This window comes from Sorex araneus, chromosome 2, assembly GCF_027595985.1.
Source record: "Sorex araneus isolate mSorAra2 chromosome 2, mSorAra2.pri, whole genome shotgun sequence".
Lineage (NCBI taxonomy): Eukaryota > Metazoa > Chordata > Mammalia > Eulipotyphla > Soricidae > Sorex > Sorex araneus.
Genome location: NC_073303.1, coordinates 54,998,071 through 55,021,149, shown reverse-complemented (window position 1 = coordinate 55,021,149; position 23,079 = coordinate 54,998,071). Strand labels below are relative to the sequence as shown.

At 42.5% G+C, this 23,079-nt stretch overlaps 1 protein-coding gene across 1 annotated transcript in view; it reads right to left on the bottom strand.

The window, feature by feature from the left end:
* Nucleotides 1-23,079, bottom strand: part of RP1 (RP1 axonemal microtubule associated) — a 209,597-nt gene that overhangs the window by 108,510 nt on the left and 78,008 nt on the right. The window contains exons 17-21 of the mRNA XM_055124422.1: nt 17,778-17,977; nt 15,630-15,716; nt 7,861-7,993; nt 6,047-6,198; nt 2,090-2,244 (exon numbers count right to left, since the gene is read on the bottom strand). Of these exons, the coding sequence (XP_054980397.1) occupies nt 2,090-2,244; nt 6,047-6,198; nt 7,861-7,993; nt 15,630-15,716; nt 17,778-17,977 (727 nt within the window). The remainder of the gene's footprint in view (nt 1-2,089; nt 2,245-6,046; nt 6,199-7,860; nt 7,994-15,629; nt 15,717-17,777; nt 17,978-23,079) is intronic.

Sequence of the window (23,079 nt, the reverse complement as noted above, 5' to 3'; positions counted from 1 at the left end):
AAAATTTTTAATAAGATGCTTTTGAAACACAGAAATTTTTTCCTCGAAAACTTTTAAGGCAAAATAAGACAAGAAAATATTACAGGATAAAGTTCAAACTAGAACAAAGAAAAACAAAATGAGGACAAGATGAGCAGTAATGGGAATACGATTTGTCAATACCAGGGTGGGGTTTTCCTAGACGTGCTGAGCAGGTGGGATGGGAAAAGAGAAAGAAGTCAACTGGAAGACCCCGGTAAGCACCTCAGCTTGACAAACCAGGACTCTGTGGTGGGGAGGAGGTAACTGAAAAGAAATGCATGCAGAGGTGCTCTGAAAAGAACAGTTGGAGTCTCATGGCTGCATGGGCAACAGGAAGGAGGGCCACAGAGATTCCCTTGCCCCCTGTCGGTCACAGTCTGCTTTGGGGTTTGAAATTCTTAGAAATTAACTTCTAGTGTTTTTACTATTTTTTGCCACTTATTATAAAAGTGGTCATTGGGGACTAGAGTGATAGCACAGCAGGTAGGGCGTTTGCCTTGCACGCGGCCGACCTGGGTTTGATTCCCAGCATCCCATATGGTCCCCTGAGCACCACCAGGAGTAATTCCTGAGTGCAGAGCCAGGAGTAACCATTGTGCATCGCCGGGTATGACCCAAAAAGAAAAAAAAAAATGTGGTCATTGGGTTTTGGCATTTTTCAAACCCACATCCTTAAATTTCCCAATGCCTCTCTGTTTACTTATCATTTCAATCCACTCATTTGTTATTGATCATTGGAAGCAAGCTGTGGGGTTATCCCCCACAATGAAGATTTGGAATTTCAAAATGGAACCCCAGATTGATTACTCTCAAGTCTACAGCGGGTTGAGTTTTTCTGTAGAAACCTGTTATTCAAACCTGTCCGTGGGCCTGGAATCAATCCTCTCTACTGCACTGAAACCCAAGCAGCAATACACGTCAGCTGACAACTGAGATCCTGCAGGAATGAGACTTTTGCTTTAAAAGGTTGTCAATATATCCCTCCCATGAGTTCGATCATTCTGTGTCCAGGGAGGAGTGGTCCTTAGGGGGAAGCTTGCCACCAGGTGAGGAGGGCAGTTAGGACAGAGCAGGGACCAATATGACAATGGCAGAGGGAAATGGTCACTCTGAACAAGAACTGGGCACTGAAAGGAGGTAAAGTAATATTCGTGGTACCCTTCGGTAACACTGCTGCAAAACACAGTGCCTCAAAGGAAAAGCATCTGCTATAGATGCAAGCCCAAGGGGACAGGAGGGAGACTGGGGACACGGGGAGGGAATCAGAAACCAGTGAACAAATGGGTGAACGAACGGGTGCTCAAACATTCTACAACTGAAACTCAGTCAGAAACGATTTTGAGTCTCACAATGACTCAATAAGTTAGAAAAAAAATCTAAGATGTCAATTTTCTGATGTCAGGACATGAAGGAAGGGAGAGAAAACCCTCGACGCAGTGGAACCAGGTCTGAAAAGAAGGAAGTCTCCCTTTGAACTCACCCTATGAGGCTCGGCGAGACCCTGCTCTGCTAGCTTCTCTCTCTCGTGTCCTAGCAGGAGAACTCTCTCCCAATTTCTCCTGGTTTAGAAAGGATTACAACACTGCGTTCTAGTAATTATCACAATCTATGCAGCAATTCCTCACGTTGATGGTCCTCTTGGGGCATATAGAATTGAAATAACAAGTAATTACATAAGATTTCCTTACAATGGTTGGGACTGGAGCAATAGCACAGTGGGCAAGGCATTTGCCTTGCACATGGCCAACCCGGGTTCAATTCCTCCACCCCTCTCAGAAAGCCCAGCAAGCTACCAAGAGTATCCCACCCACATGGCAGAGCCTGGCAAGCACCCTGTGGTGTATTCAATAAACCAAAACAGTAACAACAAGTCTCACAATGGAGATGTTACTGGTGCCCGCTAGAGCAAATCGATGAGCCATGGGATGACAGTGCTACAATGGTTAGCTCAGTGCTGACTGAATCAGGGAGTGCTGTACCACAGGACACGGGGTGAATGACACAGAGGTCCGCGTGCACACACACTCACACGCACACGCACAGATCCATACGGTGGGGGGCTGGTTACCTCTGGCACGGGAAGACGGACTCCGCTGCCAGGCCGGGCTCCCGCACGACGACCTTCTGGCAGTGCCAGTACTGGGCTCCGTCTGCCGCCTCACAGCGCAGCCGCACCTTCCGCAGTTTCCCCAGCGACACGGCTTCGATGTGAAATGTGTCCTTCTGAAACGGGAGAGTTGTTGGGGGGGTGATGCAAACATCTCTGAGTCTCACACACAAGTGCAGGCCACGGGAATGGGCCAATAGCTGTCAGAAGCAGCGTCAGGCCCTCCAAGAGAAAATGCACCGTCCTTAAGAGCTGAAAGGGTAACGGGGGGATGGGAGGGGGGAACAAATGATTTGTGTCTATTAACATGTATTTCTAGCCGCGCTTTTCTTCTCCTTCTTTGTTTTCTCCACTTGTGTACTACCCGGTGCTATAAATAAACGAACCCTGAGTTAACAGAGGTTTCCGTCTGTGCTTTCCTCCTGCTTGGAGTCTCACTCTGCCTGCAGTTCATTAACTCATCAGGCCAACAGCAGAATGACCTCACACGCAGAACACTTCGTGTCTATGGACGCCGAGAAACTGGGAGGCGTGCAGGGACAAATTCTTTCTCTCTTAACCTTTCCACCTGCCTTCTTCCCTCCCTTCCTCCAAACCCTTCTGTATCATGTCATCCTCTATATATAGTATACAGCATATTCCTGGGTTTATCGTGAAAGACCATCGTAGAATCTTCATTTATCAATCTTCATTTACTAAACAGAGTCGTTTATTCACATCGTGACATTCCCAGAGAGGTGTGGAACTCAAAATAAAAGCTACCATAGTTGGACCAAAAGAACTTCTTCATGTGAAACTTTTTCACGGTGTCGCTAAGAACAAATATCTTTAAATTTCCCACAGAGGGGCTGACAAATCTCATTAACTCTCTATGTGCCCAGGAATTAAAAACAATTGTGAACCCTGGCTACCTTCCTGATAATAAAATGCAAATACTGCATTGGGTGTATTTCCTGTTGCCTGTCTGAACTACCACTTGCAGTGCAGTTTGGAGACATCCTTTTCAGATGGAAAATAGACTGGATCAGTTGGATTTTTTTCTTTTACTATATTTATTTATTTATTTATTTATTTTGACCTCTCTTTTTATTTTTTTTATATTTTAATTAGTGAATCACCATGAGGGTACAGTAACAGATTTACACATTTTCATACTTGTGTTTCCCTCACACAATGTTCAAGCACCCATCCCTCCACCAGTGTCCATTCTCCACCACCAGTGAGCCCAGCTATTAGAAAAGATGAAGTTATGAATTTTGCATATCGGTTGGAATTTTTTTTCGGGGGGGGGGAGTTGTGGGCACACCCAGCAAAGCTGAAGGTTCCTCCTGGCTCTGCACTCAGCAGTCACTCTTAGCAGTGTTCCGGGGATGCAATGAAAAGCCAGGAATTGGCATGACCTCCGACCGTGGCTGGGCAAGGCATGTGCCCCTGCCCTCTGAGTGCTTACTCCTGGCTCTGCACTCAGGGATCACTCCTGGCAGGGCTCCGGGGACCGTATGTGGTGCCAGGAATCAAACCCAAGTCATTCTCCTACAAGGGAAGCGCCTTGCCTGCTCAACTATCGCCTTGGCCAAATGCTTAAAGAAAATTTTTGAAATACAATTAAACCATGTCTATTTGGCATGCTGCTACCAACTGACTATACCCCTGAATGCCTCCTGGAGAAACTAACAACCAACCCTCAGTGCCTAGTAGTGCAAGAGTGGCTGCTGTCCTAGAAGAAATTCTGGTCCTAGAAGAGACTGTCCCGTTTCTTGACTTCAAGACTTGAAATCTTTCAGCATTTTATGATATTTGGTGTATTGAGGAAAACAGCAGAAAACGTGGAATCTAAAATGAACCAGGGAAGAGAAGCACTTTTATATTTCTGACTCTAAACTTCAAAAGAACCCCTAGGTCCACATTTTTCTCTTATTCATACACTGATTGCAATGGTACTTCCTACCCCGTTTAAATCTGTGCACAGCACACCCTCCAACACTCTAGTACATGCTGTGTGCAGTGGTGGCTGAAGAAAGCGTAATCATGAAGATGACTTGTGAAATCTCAGCGAGTGACTTCACACAGTTCTGCACACTGGCAGCCAATTCAGGAGAAATGACAGTTTCACCAGGTGTCACAAAGGGCTGCGGTCAGAGTATGGGACTGAAGGGAATCAAGGAGGATTCTTACAGGGAAACTGTCACTGATCACTTGGCATCATATTAGTGATACCTCTGTCTGGAATTTTGTTTCTGTTCAAAATTAGTAATTTGCTTATGACAGCAAAAGTTAGACATAATTTTGTTTTGAAACAAGTCTACTATTCCCTCTTTGTTCTCACGAAAGCTTGCATAATCCACAGTGGTAACAACAACCCAAAAAGCCCGTAGGTAATCTTTAAGATGGTAGATGTTTCAAAATAGTCTGTAAACTGAAAAAAAAGTGCTTGAGAAATTGCACTCTCAATCTGATTTAGAAATTTTATTTAAATATATATATATATATATATATATATATATATATATATATATATCCTGTGAGTTTGACCCTGTTGCTTTCCACAGAGCTGGCTGAGACCTCAAGTCACTACTGGGGTTGTTCCCGGCACCACAAGGGTTGTTCCCCTTGGTGCGAACTGCAACCAAAAATGAGATCTTTATAGAGCACCAAAACCCAGGATGTGAATCCAACAACAAAGGGAATGACAGAAGAAAAAGATATTTAGAAAAATGATATATATATATTTCTTATATAATTCTTATTCTTCAATTTAAAGTCTGATATAACACTTTCTGCATGCTTCATAAAACATTAAAAAATTAACTGGGATCATTATGTTGCATTGGAACACCTCAAACATTTAGTTCCTAGGAAGACATTTATATATAAAGAACAAGAGGAAAATAGTGAGTACTTTTAGGTGTGGGGCTGGAGCGATAGCACAGCGGTTGGGCGTTCGCCTTTCACGAGGCCGACCCGAGTTCGATTCCTCCGCCCCTCTCAGAAAGCCCGGCAAGCCACCGAGAGTATCAAGCCTGCTCGGCAGAGCCTGGCAAGCTACCCGTGCGAATTGGATATGCCAGAAACAGTAACAATAAGTCTCTCAATGAGAGACGTTACTGGTGCCCACTCGAACAAATCGATGAGCAACGGGATCAAAGGGTGACTTTTAGGTGTGAAAATAACACATTTGGCTGGCTAAAGATATTTTAAAGAAGCTCTATTGTGTTACTATATGAAACAGGGAGTCTGGCCTCACTTTATAAAACAATGCTTTGTACCTTTGTACTTTCCCCAACAGAGTGTATCCGTATATATTTTCCCCTGACACCACCTCAACTCGTTTTTTTGTTCTCTTACACTATCACTAATTTTCATGTACTTTTCTTTGTTCGTTTATTCATTGCTATGTAGTGTGGATCATTTTTCTTTCAAGAACAATTCCTAAACAAATTATGTGAAGAATTGAGACAGCAAAATGTGCTAAAGATTTTTAAAAAAAGCTTGGGGTTTGGGTGGTGTGCGTATTGAGAATTGCACGCATATTCAAATGTAAAGCTCAACTCCTGAATTTCCACAATATCATAAGTCAACGTAAATAAGTTTAAAAAAATAAGGAAAAGATGCCCTAGTAAAGAGTCCAAAGGTGACAAATACTTTTTGGTTCTTATTCTGGAGCCTGGAGAGGAAGTGCAAAGGTCTGGGGCAGAAGTTCGCCATGCAGGAGGCACCGACATAGCGTCACGTGATTCCTCCCACAATGCTGGTTGCGACCCTTAAGAACTAACCCTAGAGTACTAACCCTCTGAGCACCTCAAGGTGTGCCATCCTCATAAATAAATTTTAAAATAAATAAATAAATAAATAAATAAATTTCCAACCACCTTGTGCAACCCCCTGCAGAGAGATTGCTAAGTCATTGGGCAAACTCACCTGTCCTCTTTGAAATTTTACAGGCATGTCAGATCGGTACAGCAGTCTGAGGCCGGAATCTCCTCTCTCCCCACAGAGACACAGGAAAACCTCAGACTCCGTTTCTGCTTGCTTCAGTTGCCCAGTATGGACATCCACTTGGTATCTCACCACTGGCAAAGCAAAGGAGAGAGAAGCCAGAGGAAATCCATCACTTTGGAATCCAGACCAGCAGAACCAGAACCAGGGGTCAGGAAAGAAAACCACGAAAACAAAGGAACAAAACACATGTGAGAACTGACCGAAACTTAAGCTTTCTATAGCTATAGAGATAGTTTTCACCTTTTGGGTTTTGATTTTATTATAAATGGGTGTTTTTCAGTCATAAGCAAATGCCCAGAGGGCTTACAGGGTTTTAAGAAACACGAAACAATTTTAAAAGACGTGATTTTGTATTAGACAGGTGGAAAAGTTGTACTGTATGTTTTAGTAGTAGCAAAGATGACAATGCTATTTTGCATGATGCTTCAAATTTGAGACAATGTAAAGTTTGATGAGGAATGATATCAAAAGAGAGATGATGACATGAAGTGCTGGCCTGGCTGGATGAAGCTCTATCAGGACAGTGTCTCCCATGTAGCCTTAGTCCTGAGACTATGGAAGACTCAGCAACATGTTTTGCGATGATGGTAAACCCAAATCCACTAGTGATCCATGCTGTGATGCTGAACACATCACTTACCAATGATGACATCAAACTCTTTGAATTAGAACAAATATTCTATAACTATGGTTTAGGAATAAATTTGGGTAGCTATAAGAAAATGGCATCTTCACAGATGGAGAAGGTACAGCCAGCACGCCTTCTCCAGATGGAGCCCCGGCGACACTGAGCTTCTACTAACACGGCTCTGGTATGCGGGACTGGGTAACCTCCAAACTGCGTGGCCACTTATGTGGTCGCGCGACCTTTCCTGATATACAAAATACATGCTCAGGAATGGCTCCGCCACCCCTGAGCATCAATTATCCCAGAGGCACAGAAACCAATCTCAGAACACAGTGGCTGCTGGCAGATATACTCCTGGACACTGAACTAGGCTACGGCCCCGTGCAGCCCCGGGAAGGGAAGGGTTTCTGTCCCTTGGCCTTTTTCCCCCTGGACAGCATGGCGACCACCACCATTCAGAACCAGTTGTACAGAGAGGTAGGAGTTTGCAGTGATGGGACGGGATGCATGAGGAACTTTCAGATGGGGGAGGCAGAACCGGCCCTGCCTCCTGCCCAAATGAGACCCCGAGCGTCGCCCATGGGCAGCTCCTCCGCTCCTGAACAGCCATGACCCCAGCGCCACACAAACCAATCTCGGAATGCAGCAGCTGCTGGCAGAAATATCTCTGGACTTAATACCAGAATTCCAAATCCGGGTGGCCGATTTCACGACCGTGCAACATCATATGCTCTTTGTTACCAACAATAGAAAACATACAATCTAATGATGCCATTCCGACAGGTCTGACTGTTGGAGGAAAACCCCAAATAATGATAGTGAGTTTCCTGTCGAAAATTGAGTGTAATCAAAGTAAGGAAAGAGTAAAGTGAAAATCATCTGACACAGGCAGAGGGGGAATGGGAGGGGGGGTCTGCTGGGGTTATTGGTGGTGGAACATGTGCACTGGTGAAGGGATGGGTGTTTGAGCATAGTATGACTGAGACTCGATCCTAAAAGCCCTGTAACTGTTCTCACGGTGACTCAATTTAAATAAATAAATATTTAAAAAAAGAAAACAGAAAATGGCATCTTCAATGTTCAGCAGCGAAGACTAACAACTCACATGGAAATATGGCTTGTCTTCCGTTGACCACGGGAAGCTCACACACAATGTCCCCGTCTGCTCGGGTCCGAGATAAGCACACATTGGCCACAAAATCTAGGGTCTTCTTGCTCCTCATATGTTGCAGGGTCACCTGAGAAAAGAAGAAACAATGACAAAGATTTCCAGTTTTTCAGAGATTTTACAGCACATGTTGTATACCTGTCTCGGCTAACATGCATGTCCCGAGCTGGTTAGCAGAAATGGTAGCTCCCTTGCTTAGTAGTGATGTCGGCAGCCAGACAGAGAAGGGCCCCCACGGCAGTGGAATTCCTAGGCAGTAATGGAGCCAATAGCCTCAAGGCTGCAGAAAAACCCCTTGGGGACACAGGAACTAAGGTCTTATAAGACTTTTTATCTGGTGCCAACAGACCTAGAGAAGACTGGACCCCCCATCTGAGAGAAGTTCCAACAGGAAAAAATGCCAACGAAAGAAATTCCAAAGAATACCATCAACCAATCCCATTTCCAACCCCTTGGCAACCACCCTAGCAAAGGACTCTCACCTAGGGAAAAGCTCACGTGGGTCAGCTTGGGGGGAACCCCTAGAAAAGCCTTGCAGATTACCCCCTACTCCCTAAGCACCAGGTAAGGGGGTGTGGTCTTTAATTTTGTACTTTTAATTTACAAACTATTTCATATATGCTATAATTATTTGCCAAGTAACCAAAGCATGTTATACCAATTATCTGTTCCACAAAAACGTTATCCAACATCTACCACTATTCTTGTAGTTGGATTTGTATTATGTTTCTGTTATCTTACTTCTCAATTCCTAATGGATAGATACCCAACAGAAATAAAAATATCAAATAAGCAACACACTATAAGGGAAATAAACCAAGTTTATTTCTGCAACTGAGATCATTTGGGGGAATACTTTAGATTGTGGTGAAATCCATCTAAGACTAGAATATCATTGTCAGTGGGACATAATGCACAAGGGCAGAGCAGTTTGGGAAGAGGTCAAAGAGGTGAACGAGGTGGAGCTAGATAAAGGGAGGAAGAGAGGATCAAGTCACTATTTTCAATGGATCACTCAGGCTGCTCTTTGGAGACTTAATATCAGGGGACAAAAAGAGCTGCAGAGCTATTTGGAAAACTTGCAGTAAACCAAAGAGAAAACCTAGCCGTGTAGACTAGAGTGATGACAATAAAATGGAGAAAAAGACAAAGTCCAGGATCTAGATAGAGTCACTAGAGAATTTCAGAGGGGTTGGAGCTTGGAGGGAAAAAAATTACCAATCAAGGAAAAAATGGAAAAATTCTGGTAGGTGCAACACCATCAACTCAGAGGGACCGAAGACTAGAGTGGGGAGAGAAGGACTTGTTCATGCTTTATTTAATTTTTCCTGATGTTCACAACTTGTGACAATCAGGGCAAGTACTGCTGAGCCCTGTTTTTTAATAGAGAAAAACAGAGAAAAATTGACCCTCGTGATGACAGACCTCTGCTCTTGCTCAGTCCACAAGAGGTAGCCTTTGCGCATGATGGAGAAGTGGCGTTCTCATTACAAACTCTGCCTCCTCAGCTTGGAGCAGGTCTGCTGTCCTTCTCATCTGTACAGAAGGACTCAAAGTTCTGGCTTTACTAGATGCCAAGTGAGAGCACCATAAAAAAGCATCAGTCTGACGAAGGAGGGGAAAACAGAAATGGTATTAAATCCATTTTAGTATTTAATAAGATTTCTTCATCAAATCCCAAAATGAACAGTTTGAGGCTCTTCCTGTTCCTGGAGCGAGCAGATATCATTGGGCTGCACTAGCTCGAGACAGGGACAAATGGAGACGTTGCTGGCGCCCACTCGAGCAAATCAAAGATCAACGGGACTACAAGTGATACAAGTGATTAAATCCAAACCTTTCTTTGAGAGAAGTACAGGAAACAGGGGGTGCCCAGAAAATGGGCTTATGAACTTTCTATTCAGGTATTATACATGATAATAACACTGCTATTCCTTAACCATTTTTATTGACATACTCTCATATTTTAAACAAATGAAATGCTTAAGGAATAGCAGTGTCATTATCACATACAATCTTGACTTAATTTTCTAACTAGACAGAAACAACCGTAGGAATGCCTGAATGTTAAATTAGTTCATAAGCTAATTTGCTGGGCACCCCCTTTGATCTAGACAGCAGCTATTAGTTATTTCCCAAGAAAACATTTTCTTAGAAATTCATTCTTGGTTTCCCAGAAACCTTAAATTCCTAAATTAGTTTAAGAAATATCAACCAAGTAGCTAAATTGATAGTGTGCAAGTCATTATATACATGTCACTGTCACTGTCATCCCGTTGTTCATCGAATTGCTCGAATGGGCACCAGTAATGTCTCCATTGTGAGACTTGTTACTGTTTTTTGGCATATCAAATACTCCATGGTTAGCTTCCAGGTTCTGCTTTTTGAGCAATATACTCTCGGTAGCTTGCCAGGCTCTCCGAGAGGGGCGGAGGAATCGAACCCGGGTCTTCCACGTGCAAGGCAAACGCCCTACCCGCTGGGCTATCGCTCCAGCCCCGGTTGTAGATTAGACTCTGAAAACAAGTCGTTTTTGTGAGGAAGAGGAATCCCGGGTGATGCTCAGAAGCCCTCCGGGTAGCGTGGCAGCGCATGGCCACAGTCCTGCGTTCAGTGTGAGGCCAGTGGCCTGGGCTTTGGGCCCTGAGGTCCCAGGGACCACTTGGGCCATGCTGGTGGTGCTTGGGATCCCCTGGGAATGCTCCAGTGATTCCAGGGACAAGGGATAAGTTATGGCAGGGATTGAGTCAGGGCTGTGCACACAAGTCCCTGAGTGTGTCCAAATAAGACCCCCTTTTGGTCAGGTTGGCGTGCTCAGACTTCCGGCAGAGCCTCTCTCACATAGTGGATAGAGTAGCATTTCCTGGGGAAATTCTTTGAATCTGAGAACGACTGTGAATGCTTTTATGCTGTGGTGCCGCTATTGATCATAGGACCAAAATCCCACAGGGAGAGAGAGGTCTTTGCCGCCTTTCCCACCCAGACATGCTGAAATGCAAAAGCAACGTCATCTTGGTTCCTGACTAAAAGACAGTTATTTTGACACTCTAGTAAGACTCTAGTAAGAAAGTGGGCTAAAAGAGGAATACTGGGATGAAGAGAAAGTACAGCAAGTGGGGCATTTGCCCTGGGTGCTGCTGACCTGAGTTCAATTCCCAGCACCACATATGGATCCCCAAGTACCACCAGGAGTGGTTCCTGAGCACAGAACCAGGAGTAATCCTGAACACAGGCAGCTATGGCCCCAAAATGGTGGGGGCACATTAATCAGAAAACATACACCAGATAAAAAGTACTAAATGATTCAAACACCTGTAGATAAATAAAACTTTATATTGTGCAAGGATAAACTCCCAGCATAATTATGAAATACTGAGAAAAAATGATGACTGAAATTTAATTGTCAGACAGAAGATGGTAGTCATGTACATAAAATTGTCTCCACATGTCTGAGTAAGAGTGCAGGGCAATGAAGTATCACTACGTCAACATGTTTATCCCTGACCCTACTTAAGCAAGATCAAGCAGCTGTGGCCGGTAAATTCTAGGCTTTTTTCATTGTTTTTAGGTTTTGGATCACAAACCAGAGATGCTCAGTGCTTGTTCCTGGCTCTGCACTCAGTAATTACTCCTGTCAGTGCTCAGAGACCATATGGGATGCCGGGGATCGAACCAAAGCACATGGAAGGCAAATGCCCTACCCACTGTACTATCTCTCCAGTTTCAGCTCTAGGCTTTTAAAACAATATTAAAACACAAGTAAACTCCTTTGGCTTTGCAAATATTTCACATATGTCTATGCAATATTTCTTGATGCTCCATATATGACACTGATAATTAAAAGTGCCACTCTAAAGTACTTTATTCTCACCACTTCCTCTTGCTCAACCCTTCCTCATCTTTTCACCCAAGACCTTCCTTTTCCACTAAACCTCCCCACTTTCCTAGGGTACAGATGTAACTTTCTTACTTGAAGCCTACTGCTTTTAGGGTTTGGACAGTTGGATGATTCAACTGCTCTCTCATCCTGTTTGCTGTTACTTGATTATGCTTTTTTCTTCCAGATTGAAAGCAGAAACTGGTCTATTCTAATTTTGTATAATTGTAATGATTAATCACTGTCACGGTATCACTGTCATCCTGTTGCTCATCGATTTGCTTGAGCAGGCACCAGTAACGTCTCCATTGTCAGACTTGTTGTTAATGTTTTTGGCATATCGAATACGCCACGGGTAGCTTGCCAAGCTCTCTGAGAGGGGTGGAGGAATCAAACCCGGGTCGGCTGCATGCAAGGCAAACGCCCTATGTGCTTTTGTGCAAATGTGCTAAAAAGGCAAATGTGCTATGGCTCCAGCCCATTGGTTAATCAGATTTTCTTAACTATACCATTATACACCTCAAAGATTCACCTAGAAGTTCCTAGATTGAAAACGTTTTCTTGCAAACTCATATTGGTCAACACTTTCAGAAATCTCTATAAATCAGGAGAACTCAACAGAGTGTATTAACACATTTGCTAGTCATTTTTTAAAATCACACATTATGAAACCTTATATATTGTTAACTTTGATTGGATTTTAGTGCAAATATGTCATACTTCCCAATGTTTTATTCCCAACTGCTGCCACGTGGAAAACTTGTACAATTGAGTAAAAAAATGCCTTCTGTATATCAGCCCCCAGATTATTAATATTTTTATTGCTGTTGAGACCGATTATCCCAAAGGCTCAGTAGTAGCAAACTCAAATTTTATAACTAGAAGTAAACCAATGATATTTTTATTACAAATTTTCCAAACTAGCCCAGACACTCAAGTCTTTAGCTTTCTAGAGCCCACCTGCTTTGCAAACAGCACAGAATTCCCATCCAAGGAGGGTGATGAGACAGGCTCTGATTGGCATAAGACCCCGTCGCAGTTGCTGTTCTTTAGAACATAGAAATCCCCACTGCAAGTGCTGAGAGATCCTCTCGGTACCTAAGCCCCCTTCTAAGATCTCTCGCTCCCCTGAGAGCACCCCTGCCCTCTCCCAGTGCTGACCACAAACACACACCATGGCCTCCACACCGGCTTCTCCTAGAGAGGATTTCCCCCACCTGTCCACTGATCAGACCCAAGCAACGACGCTGGTATCTGCTGCTGCTGCTGCTGCTTCTACCTCCTGGTTGTATTTCTTCCATTCTTCAAATGCCTCAAGCTCTCTAATAATGCACAGTATTGATTTCTAGTATTTCTAGTGTTGATTTCAAACAACATTTTGATTGTGGTTTTCAATGAATAATGGATTATGCAACCTGTACCTATGTAGGGCTGGAGTGATAACATAGCAGGTAGGGCGTTTGCCTTGCATACGGCCCACCCGGGTTTGATCCCTCTGTCTCTCAGAGAGCCGGCAAGCTACCGAGAGTATCCCTTCTGCACAGTAGAGCCTGGCAAGCTCCTCATGGCGTATTTGATATGCCAAAAACAGCAACAACAAGCCTCACAATGGAGACATTACTGGTGCCCACTAGAACAAACTGATGAACAACGGGACGACAGTGCTACTGATTTCTAGAAATGCAAATAAATTTTCCTGAAAAATCTGGTCCTCTGAAGAGCTTCACTTGGACATGCTACTTAACAGACTTCTTTACCAGAGAACATCCCAGAACCCTGTATTGGTATGTTTCACAAACTCCAGAAAAGGAACAGAAGTCTCATTGCTTTACAGGATAGTGTCACCAAGAATCAATTCTCTGTGTGTCTTATACAAACATGAGATTCTAAGCACCTTTACCCATAAAGCAGAGCTCCTTAAGAAACAGCCCGCTCAGAATATTGTCTGCTATGGAGGCAGGGGGAGGGTGGGAAAGGGGGGTATACCGGGGATATGGGTGGTGGGGAATGTGCACTGGGGGAGGGATGGGTGTTTGATCATTGTGTGATTGTAACCCAAACATGAACGCTTGTAACTATCTCACGGTGATTCAATAAAATTCAGTATCACTTGTATCACTTGTCTTCCCGTTGATCTTCGACTTGCTCAAGCAAGCGCCAGTTACGTCTCCATTTGTCCCTGTCACGTGCTAGAGTAGCCCAAAGATATCTGCTCACTCCAGGAACAGGAAGAGCCTCAAACCGTTCATTCATGGTTTTGACGAAGAAGTCTGACCATCTCGTTGGTGGGCGGCCACACAGTCTTTTGATGCCCTGTGGAATCCAGTCGGTAATAGCTCTAGTCCAGCGGTCATCTCTGAATCGCATTACATGTCCGGCCCATCTGATTTTTGATGTCTTGGCAAATGAGACGGCATCCCTGATTCTTGACCATCGACAAGGGTCTGAACTCCGGATTCCTTCTCTCACTTGAGTGAGACGTGATACTCCAAGCATAGCTCTTTCGATTCCTCTTTGGGATACCCTAATAGCATTCTTATCCTGTTTGCATAGGGCCCAGATCTCTGAAGCATAAGTTAGTGCAGGAAGAACAGTGGAATTGAAAAGATGTACCGAAGTCCGAGGTCCTTCGTCCTCTTAACCACTTCTTCGACGCTCTTGAAGGTGTTCCATGCTGCTCTCTTCCTCCTGCACAGTTCTGGTGCCAAGTCATTCCTCATGTTGAGTTTTCGACCCAGGTACACATAGCTGCTGCATTTGGAGATGTTCGTTCCATTGAGAGCAAATGGAGCATCAGGGACAGGTTTGTTTTTCATGAACATCATTTTGTTGAGGTTCAGCTGCAGTCCAACCTTTCCACACTCGTGGTAGAAGTCAGCCAGCTGTGCCGCTTGGCTAATGTTTGATGTTATGAGAACGATATCATCCATTAATCGGAGGTGGTATAGTTGCCGATCATCTACCTTCACTCCCATTCCTTCCCATTCCAGTCATCACATGACATTCTCGAGGGTGGCACTGAAGAGTTTCAGTGAAATGGTATCACCCTGCCGAACCCCTCTCTTTACGTCAATGATCACTTTCTTGTAGAATGGTGAGATCCTGGTGGTGAATCCACAATACAGTTCTCGGAGGATCTTGATGTATTGTTGTTGTTGCTGTTGTCTGGCAACAATAAAATTTTTAAAAAAATAGAAAAAAAGCAGCCCAATCTGGTACTGGGGGAAAGGAGCATTTGCCATGCTGGAAACATATTTTTGTGCCAAGAAGAAAGAAACTAGAGGGGTATGATTTTCATAGAATGTTACATAAACTGCTCCCATTGGCCAAATCTAGGATAATTTTAGTATTAAGATAAGTTATGGTAAACCCCAATTAAATGCATCAAACAAAATCAAAATCTATCAAGTTCATATTGTTATAATCAATAATCCTAAACAGAGGGAAGAGGAGAATTGTACCTTGCCTAGAGCAGGTCACGTCTAAGAAGCAATGATAGAATTAGAAAATCATGGTTTGGCATCCAGCATAGGAATAATTGATTCGGTTAATTACCAATGAGTGCTGAAGTTGGTGGGTAAATTTATGAGAACAGAGTATCTCCTCACAAGTGCAGACTGGCTTTGTGAATGTGGCAATGAAGATGCCACAGAAAAGCATAGACCCTCACAAGGATATAGCCTACTTGTTCAGAGACACGTGCAAAACTTCTGTAAGCTTTATTTATAATAAGCAATTAGAAAAATAATCTTCTTCTCATTGTTTTAAAAAACCTGCTTAATTGTTTCCATCATAGAACAACTATTCAGTACAAAATAAAAAGCTTTACCCTCTGTAAGCACCATTCAGGCTGTTCGCTAGATCCATCGTGTCCAATCCTTATCTTATATATTGTTCCGATGTTCCTTAGCTCAACCTGAATAAAACGCAAAGGACAAAGTTAGAAAATTTTCAATGAAGCAGGTTTAAAAATATTTTCCATCTTCTGAAATACTCTCTCGTGCTCTGAGTAGTGGAAAGGATCTGTGAAACTCCAGAGGTGCCACCCTCTCAACACACCATGGGCGGGCTCCACAAACAGAGGATGAGACAGAAGTCTCATAAGTCCTGACGAAAATGATGCAGAAGTCAGATGCAGAGTAGGACAAAGAACATACATATGTTCAGTTTTCAAACAGCCACACATTATGCACGAGAAGCCAAGGTCTTCTATGGTAAATTCCAATGACAGAAAGACAAGGTTTTATTTTAAGGGAAAGAAAAGAGATTTTCATCAAAACTAAATATAGCTCTTTCTGCAAACCTAAGGATGAAAAGTGTTGGTAAGTACAGACCTTCCTTCTAGTCTGAAAATTTTCTTATTTGATTCATAGGCTAAAATATAGATATTCCAAACATAAAGGAGGGGCCAGTGCGATAGTATAGCAGGCAGAATATTTGCCTTGCATGTGGCTGACCTGGGTTCTATCCCTGGCATCCCATATGGTCTTCTGAGTTCTGCCAGGAGTAATTCCTGAGTGCAGAGCCAGGAGTAAACCCTGAATATTAATGGTGACCCAAAAAAGAAAAAAAAGCTGAAAGGAGACAAATAAATGTGCACACAGAGTATGTAAACTTAGTTTTGGAATACCCAAAATTATGTGTTGGTTCAGGTGGCATTTGGACTCACTTTGATCCCAACTGGTAGCTAGAGCTTACATCCTGCTTACCTGTTTTGCAGTCTATTGTTATCACTGTGATTTTCAACCTTGGCCGCATTTGCATACCACCTGGGGGAAAGTCTAAAAGGCCAATACCCACACTCCACCCAAGATAAGACTAACCAGAATCACTGGAGATGGAACTAGGCACCCATCATTTTTAACATCCCAGACAATTGGGATGTGCAATGAAGACTGAGAACCTAGATTATTTTTTTCCAAGATTGGACCTGGATAAATTTTCCCAGGAAATTATTGACAGCTTTTACCAGTCACAAACACACATACCAGAAACTCACAGTAGGGGTAATAGTACACTTTGGTGGGAGTGACCCCTAGATCTAACCTCATCAAAAAGCATTCTGAATTCTAAACAATCAGATTCAAAACAATCATTTGAAGTTCTAAAAGCATGACTGCATCAAGTAGAGGTACTTCTTTAGGATTATGTATCTGCTTTTCTTTACTAAATGCTCAGTTGCTACAAAAACAGTACAAGAGTCTCAAGTTTGAAGCTTTAGAAACCACGTGGGCATGATTTCTTTCTTGGTCTGTAGCTGTAAATAGCCTTAGTTTCTTGATGACTCATGTTGGCCTCAATAGCTCTATTTTTTACCTAGCCTTGGGGTGCACAGGAATTTTCTCCAGAGAGGATAACTACTATTTACGATTGCACCAAGAACCCTATTGCTTTTATCCTGTGGGGTGGAGTGAATTAGTAAAATGAAATGTAATTCGTCTCATCAAAATTTGTCCAAGGCCTGGAGGACCCAGGAAATGGAACTTGTGATACTCAGAATGACACTACTGCATATTCTTTAGGTGAGAAAGAGAGAGATTTGAATGGGCACAGGCAGAACACAGCCTCTAAATATGCCAAGAAAATTATTTCACACCCATACTACTGAGTTGAGCAGCTAAAATATAAAATTTTATGCAAAAATTTAGAAGGGTTTTCTTTGCCAGATGAATTTCTAACTGGTTTATAATCTGGATATAATTTGAACTGAGATGAATGGTTTATGGAGCTAGTTTCAGATCAATGACCCAAAACAAATTGTCTTTATGGAAAGCAATTCTCTTCTACAATATTTCTTGCTTATGTAAGATGAGAAAAAATATTTCCTTTGATTAGCACTAGGATAATTGATAGGGATTCTAAAACACCCTATTTTTATCTTGTACAATGCCTGGATGCATGCATACATGTACTCACAAACTCATAAAAATTGCTTTGAAAATGCACAAAGCACAATACAACTGCCGATATTATTTACCCGAAATTCATCCTGATGCTGCGCAAGGAAGAGCTTCTCGGGGTCATCCTGGCTAAGACTGATTGGTCCAGCGACACCTTCATCTCCATACACCCAAAGGGTGACATTGGCTCTCGTCCCTGTGTTCCCTGTCAGCACTAACACTTTCCACTCATCTTCTGACAGGAAAGTCTCGCTGTTCTGTGAAATCCTGATTTCTTCTGTGGAACCAGAAAAAAGACTTCCGTGACAGATCAGATGCAGCATCAAGTTGACAGAAATCTCTGTCATATGCAGCTCAAGGGCATCAAAGCAGGGGGGTAGGGCGAGGCGGGAAGGCTGAACCTGCCACAGCGCTGGGGAGTTGATTTGTGCTTGTCTCCTCACGGCAAGGTTCTGGCCAAGGGAAAGGAAATCCTGAAGTAAATTAAAGGAGAACAATACACTTCTGAAATGCTGAGCAATCTCTCGCTCAATACCACAGGATGGATGGGTGATGGAATTTGCAGTGCTGGCCGAGGGTGTTCAGAAAGTGACCCACCTGCCTCCCAGATAATCAAAGAAAAGTGGAATGAAAACAAGTTCTTCAAATAGGATAGGAAAATGGCAAATTAAAGAGAGAAGATTTTCTGAAATATTTCTGGAAATGATCCAGCTGGGATAAGGCAACCTAAAGGCTGTGGTACTAAAGCTACAGCGTCACAAGTTCCTGTGGTGCAAACTAGTGTATGACAGCACAATTGTTTTTATGACAGCCACTTTCCATCAAACGCAATCCCCACTAATTCCTTCTTGTTCAGAAGAGTTGCAAGTGACGTAAGTTCCCTCCCTATGCTGCTGTCTTCTCGGCTTTCCTTTCCGTCAGCTGCCTCCTCTGAGCCACTGGGGCGTGTGTGACGAGCGCGTCCCAAAGCACTCTGCCTTGGCTGTCAGTGACTCATTGATTCTTCAGGAGTGTTTCCGGTCTTGGGTAATGAGATCAATTTTCTCATGCTAAATGGTTTAAAGGAAATCGAGACATGTCCTACCTTCAGTTCTGCAACTTGAAACTACAGGCAATCCTAAGGTAACATCTATGTTTTGCTCAATAAAACTTCAACAAAGATGACAACAAACCCCACATTTAATGAGTTACTTTCTGCTACAAAGAATAGTTTTTAGAATAAATATAATGCAAATAATTAAATGCTAAGAATTAACATTCCTTTTGTTTGTTTTGCTTTTGTTTCTGGGTCACATCAGGCCAACTTGGGGCTTGCTCCTGACTCTGAATCCAGGGATCACTTCCGGTTAGGTTCAGAAAACCAGTCGGGTTTCCCTGTCAGCTCTGTGCAAGGCAAGACCGCATGATGGACAGAAGATGGAATATGTTGGACAGAAGATGGAATATGTTGGACAGAAGATGGAATATGCAGTTCTGTGCTGAGGTTTTCCAGAAAGCAACCTTCCTGCATTCCTTAAACAAAATAATGGGGAAAAGGTGGAATTAAAACAGGTTTTTTAAATATGATAGAAAAGTGGCAAATTAAGAAAATCTTCTCTCCTTAATATGCCAGGTAGCTTTCTGAGAAACCTCAGCACAGAACCGCCCATTCTATCACTCATCCAAGCTGTAGTATGTTACCTGGAACGCCGCTACCCACTGTATTATCTCTTCAGCCTCTGACACTCTTTTTGCTTTTTGTTTTGTTTTGTTTTGTTAGGTCAAACATGCAGTGCTCAGGGCAGGGATCTCTCCTGGCTCTGTGCTCAGGGATCACTTCTGGTGATGCTCTGGGGATTATATTCAGTGCCAGGGATCAAACCAGAGTCAGATGCTTGCAAAGGAAGCTTTCTGTACTATTTGGCACCTGACATTTATTTTTTTAAGTTGCTTCTGCTTTACTGTTTTGGGTAATTGAAACAAGATTTTTTTCTTTTAAATGTGTTGACAATAATAACTATCTATTAAGCCCCTTGTATATGCTAGGCTCTCAGTTGAACACTTCATGTACATTTGTCATCCCACAAAGTAATCGAATCAGTGTTTCTTAAGATGGGGGAGAAGCAGCGGCAAACCAATGTGTGGAATAATTAAATGATAGAATGTTTCATTATAAATCCTCTGGATGGAGAGGTGTCCTGTGTACCAAGACAGAGGATCTCATACCATGCTACCCATCTTCCTAAGTACTTAATACTCACCACTGTGTTACCAGGACCTCATCCCCACTGTGGTCTCGTGAAGTATCACCCCCTATGAAGCACGTGGACTAGCAAAGACTTGGAGGCTAAGCAATATTGCAAGCTGTAAAAATATGTTTTTAATCTCCAGCACAGCAAGATTTAATCCCACATCATTCTTGATATAATGTCAATATTTGTTATAAGAAGGAGAGCACAAAATTGACCCAATAAGATTTTATGAGCAATGTAATTTGCAAAAAGTGAGTATTTTTGGTAATATCTGATGTCATTTCTACCCAACCATAGTCAGGGATTTCAAAAATGCACTTCGAATTTCTTCAAACAATAGGCAAGAGGAAAACCATAAAGAAATTTCTTTAGATGGTAGGCAAGAGGACAATCATGAAGGGAAACTGCAGAGAAGCTCAGGAGCGCATCTGTGACTGCCAGTGAGCAAGATCAGAAAATACTTTCTGAATGCTAACAATTTGGTTAGTATCTTCTAACTTTCAGTCATCTAAAAGAGTATTTAAGAAAACTGTTTAATGGGCATGGTATGAAGTTCATAGCTCTCTATAATAATGGTATAGAGCTAAATCTTTAAATATAAATGATGTCTTCGCCTCAGAGACCTGGGCCCTAGGCAAACTGGATGAGAACGATATTCGGGTATCCCAAAGAGGAATCGAAAGAGCCATGCTTGGAGTATCACATTTCACTCAAGTGAGAGAAGGAATCCGGAGTTCAGACCTCCGTCAACAGTCAAGAATCAGGGACGCTGTCTCGTTTGCCAAGGCATAAAAAAATCAGATGGGCCGGACACGTAATGCAATTCAGAGACGACCGCTGGACTAGAGCTGTTACCGACTGAGTTCCACGGGACGTCAAAAGACCAGGTGGCTGCCCCCTACGAGATGGTCAGACTTCTTTGTCAAAATCCTGAACGAACGGTTTGAGGCTCTTCCTGTTCCTGGAGCAGGCAGGTATCATTGGGCTACACTAGCACGAGACAGGGACGAATGAAGACGTTACTGGCACCGCTTGAGCAAATCAAAGATCAACGGGATGACAAGTGATACAGTGATAAATGATGTCTTACTTTGCAAAGACACACTGTATCTTTAGAGTGACAAATTTATATATTTATATGAACCTATTTGGTTTTCAAACCTGCAGAAAAATTCAGAGAAAACAAATGAAATACTGTGAGCTTCAGATGTAGCAGAGGAGTTAACTATAAAAGTGATTAACTATGATTAGCACAGCGGTAGGGCGTTGGCCTTTGACGCGGCCGACCTGTGTTCTATTCCTCCGCCCCTCTCAGAGAGCCCAGCAAGCTACCGAGAGTATCTCACCCGCATAGCAGAGCCTGGCAAGCTACCCATGGTGTATTAGATATGCCAAAAACAGTAACAATGTCTCTCAGTGAGAGACGTTACTGGTGCCCACTCGAACAAATCGATGAGCAACGGGATGACAGTGAACTCATTTCAGGGGCATGTAAGCTATGTGCCTTACCAACTGTACTATTGCTAAGTTGTGAACAGATAAAGCTTCATAGAGGAAACCTCATACTTTTCAGTGTCCAAGTATGCAACAGAATTTTCCAGAGAGAGGAAGAGAACTGCATTCCAAATACAAGGAACCCATTTGTCTAGCATGTACAAAGGACTGAAGTAGCAGGCAGGCTGGAAGAATGGCAAGCACCTGGGGATAAGCAGTTAACTAAGAAACTACAAGATGTGCTGTCTGTATGAGCAGAGAGACACAGTAGGACCATGAAGGCCATTGGACAAGCTGGAGAGAACTGGTCTAACTGCCACATGCAGGGGAATACGAGTCAACCCAAATTCTGAAGCGTGATCTGAAACAGCCAGGACTGTGAGGAACAGGAACAATTAACACAGAACAATTAACAAAGTGACAATAGGCAACAACAAAACGTCTAGAATAAGGTCAAGAGCCCATTGTTAGTTTGTTTTAATTTAAAGGACAACAACAGGTATATTATATTTTTTGTTCGATTTATTCCATAAATAAGTTGTAGTTTCAAAAGCCTCTCTTTGCTCTAACATTTACATAAACATAACACATTGTCAGATGCCCTCATGTTACAACTATTGATTGCTTAATATAGTCTAATCCATACGACAGAACACTTTTAAGTTTGTGCTGTTATCAATTAAATATGACTTCCATCTAATGCAATGATCTTCTGGAAATGAACCGCACTCCATTAGCCTAAGATCATAAATTTATCAATTTGAGAGCCATCAAACTAGTTGTTTTTTATTTATTTGCAGTTTAAAATATTCTAAATGAGGAGATTATTTGAGAGAACATGAATTAATTGGCAGAAAATTTGGGGGTTTCCTTAAATAAAATCAATAGTGTCTAAATTTACTCAAATGACTAGGAACTTGGTGATAATGAAGGTGCAGTAACTTTGTACCCTAGAACCACACAAGATAGCACTTCTATAAACATATCACCTGATTTATCACTATAATTTAAAAGTTTCAGTATAAAGCAAGACTGTAAAATGTCCCATATTTGACAGCACAGTAGACAATGGTTATTATCTAAGCCTAATTTAAAAAACTATAAAACCATGAAAAATACGTTAAAATATGTTTTCTGTGTCTCATGCAATATAAGAATATCTATTTCTGCAAAATTAACTTGGCTATTCTTGTTTTATTCATGAATGTATTAGTTTGTTGATTTAAGGTGCAGGCACAGTCAGCAGTGCTCAGGGCTTACTCCTGGCTCTGTGCTCAAGGATCAGGCCTGGGAGCTCGAGGCCCATATGGGGCGTCAGGAATCAAGCCCAGATCTGGCGCATGCAAGGCCAGCACCTTACCCTGCTCTAACAACTCTGAAGCCCAATTTGTCATGTTTAAAAATTACTTAGTCTGCTATTACCTAACTGAAAACTTAGGTTCTGACCCCTCAAAATTAAACAATAAAGTCACAAAAGGGGTTAATATCCAAAATATATGCATGTATTCAGACACTCCTTCAAGTTAATAATGATATACTCCTACCACTCAATGGCCAGTGCTCATACAATTAAATAACAACAAAGTAATTTAATTTTAAAAACAGAAAAGCAAGCTGAATAAACAATATTCCAAATAAAACATACAGACGACAT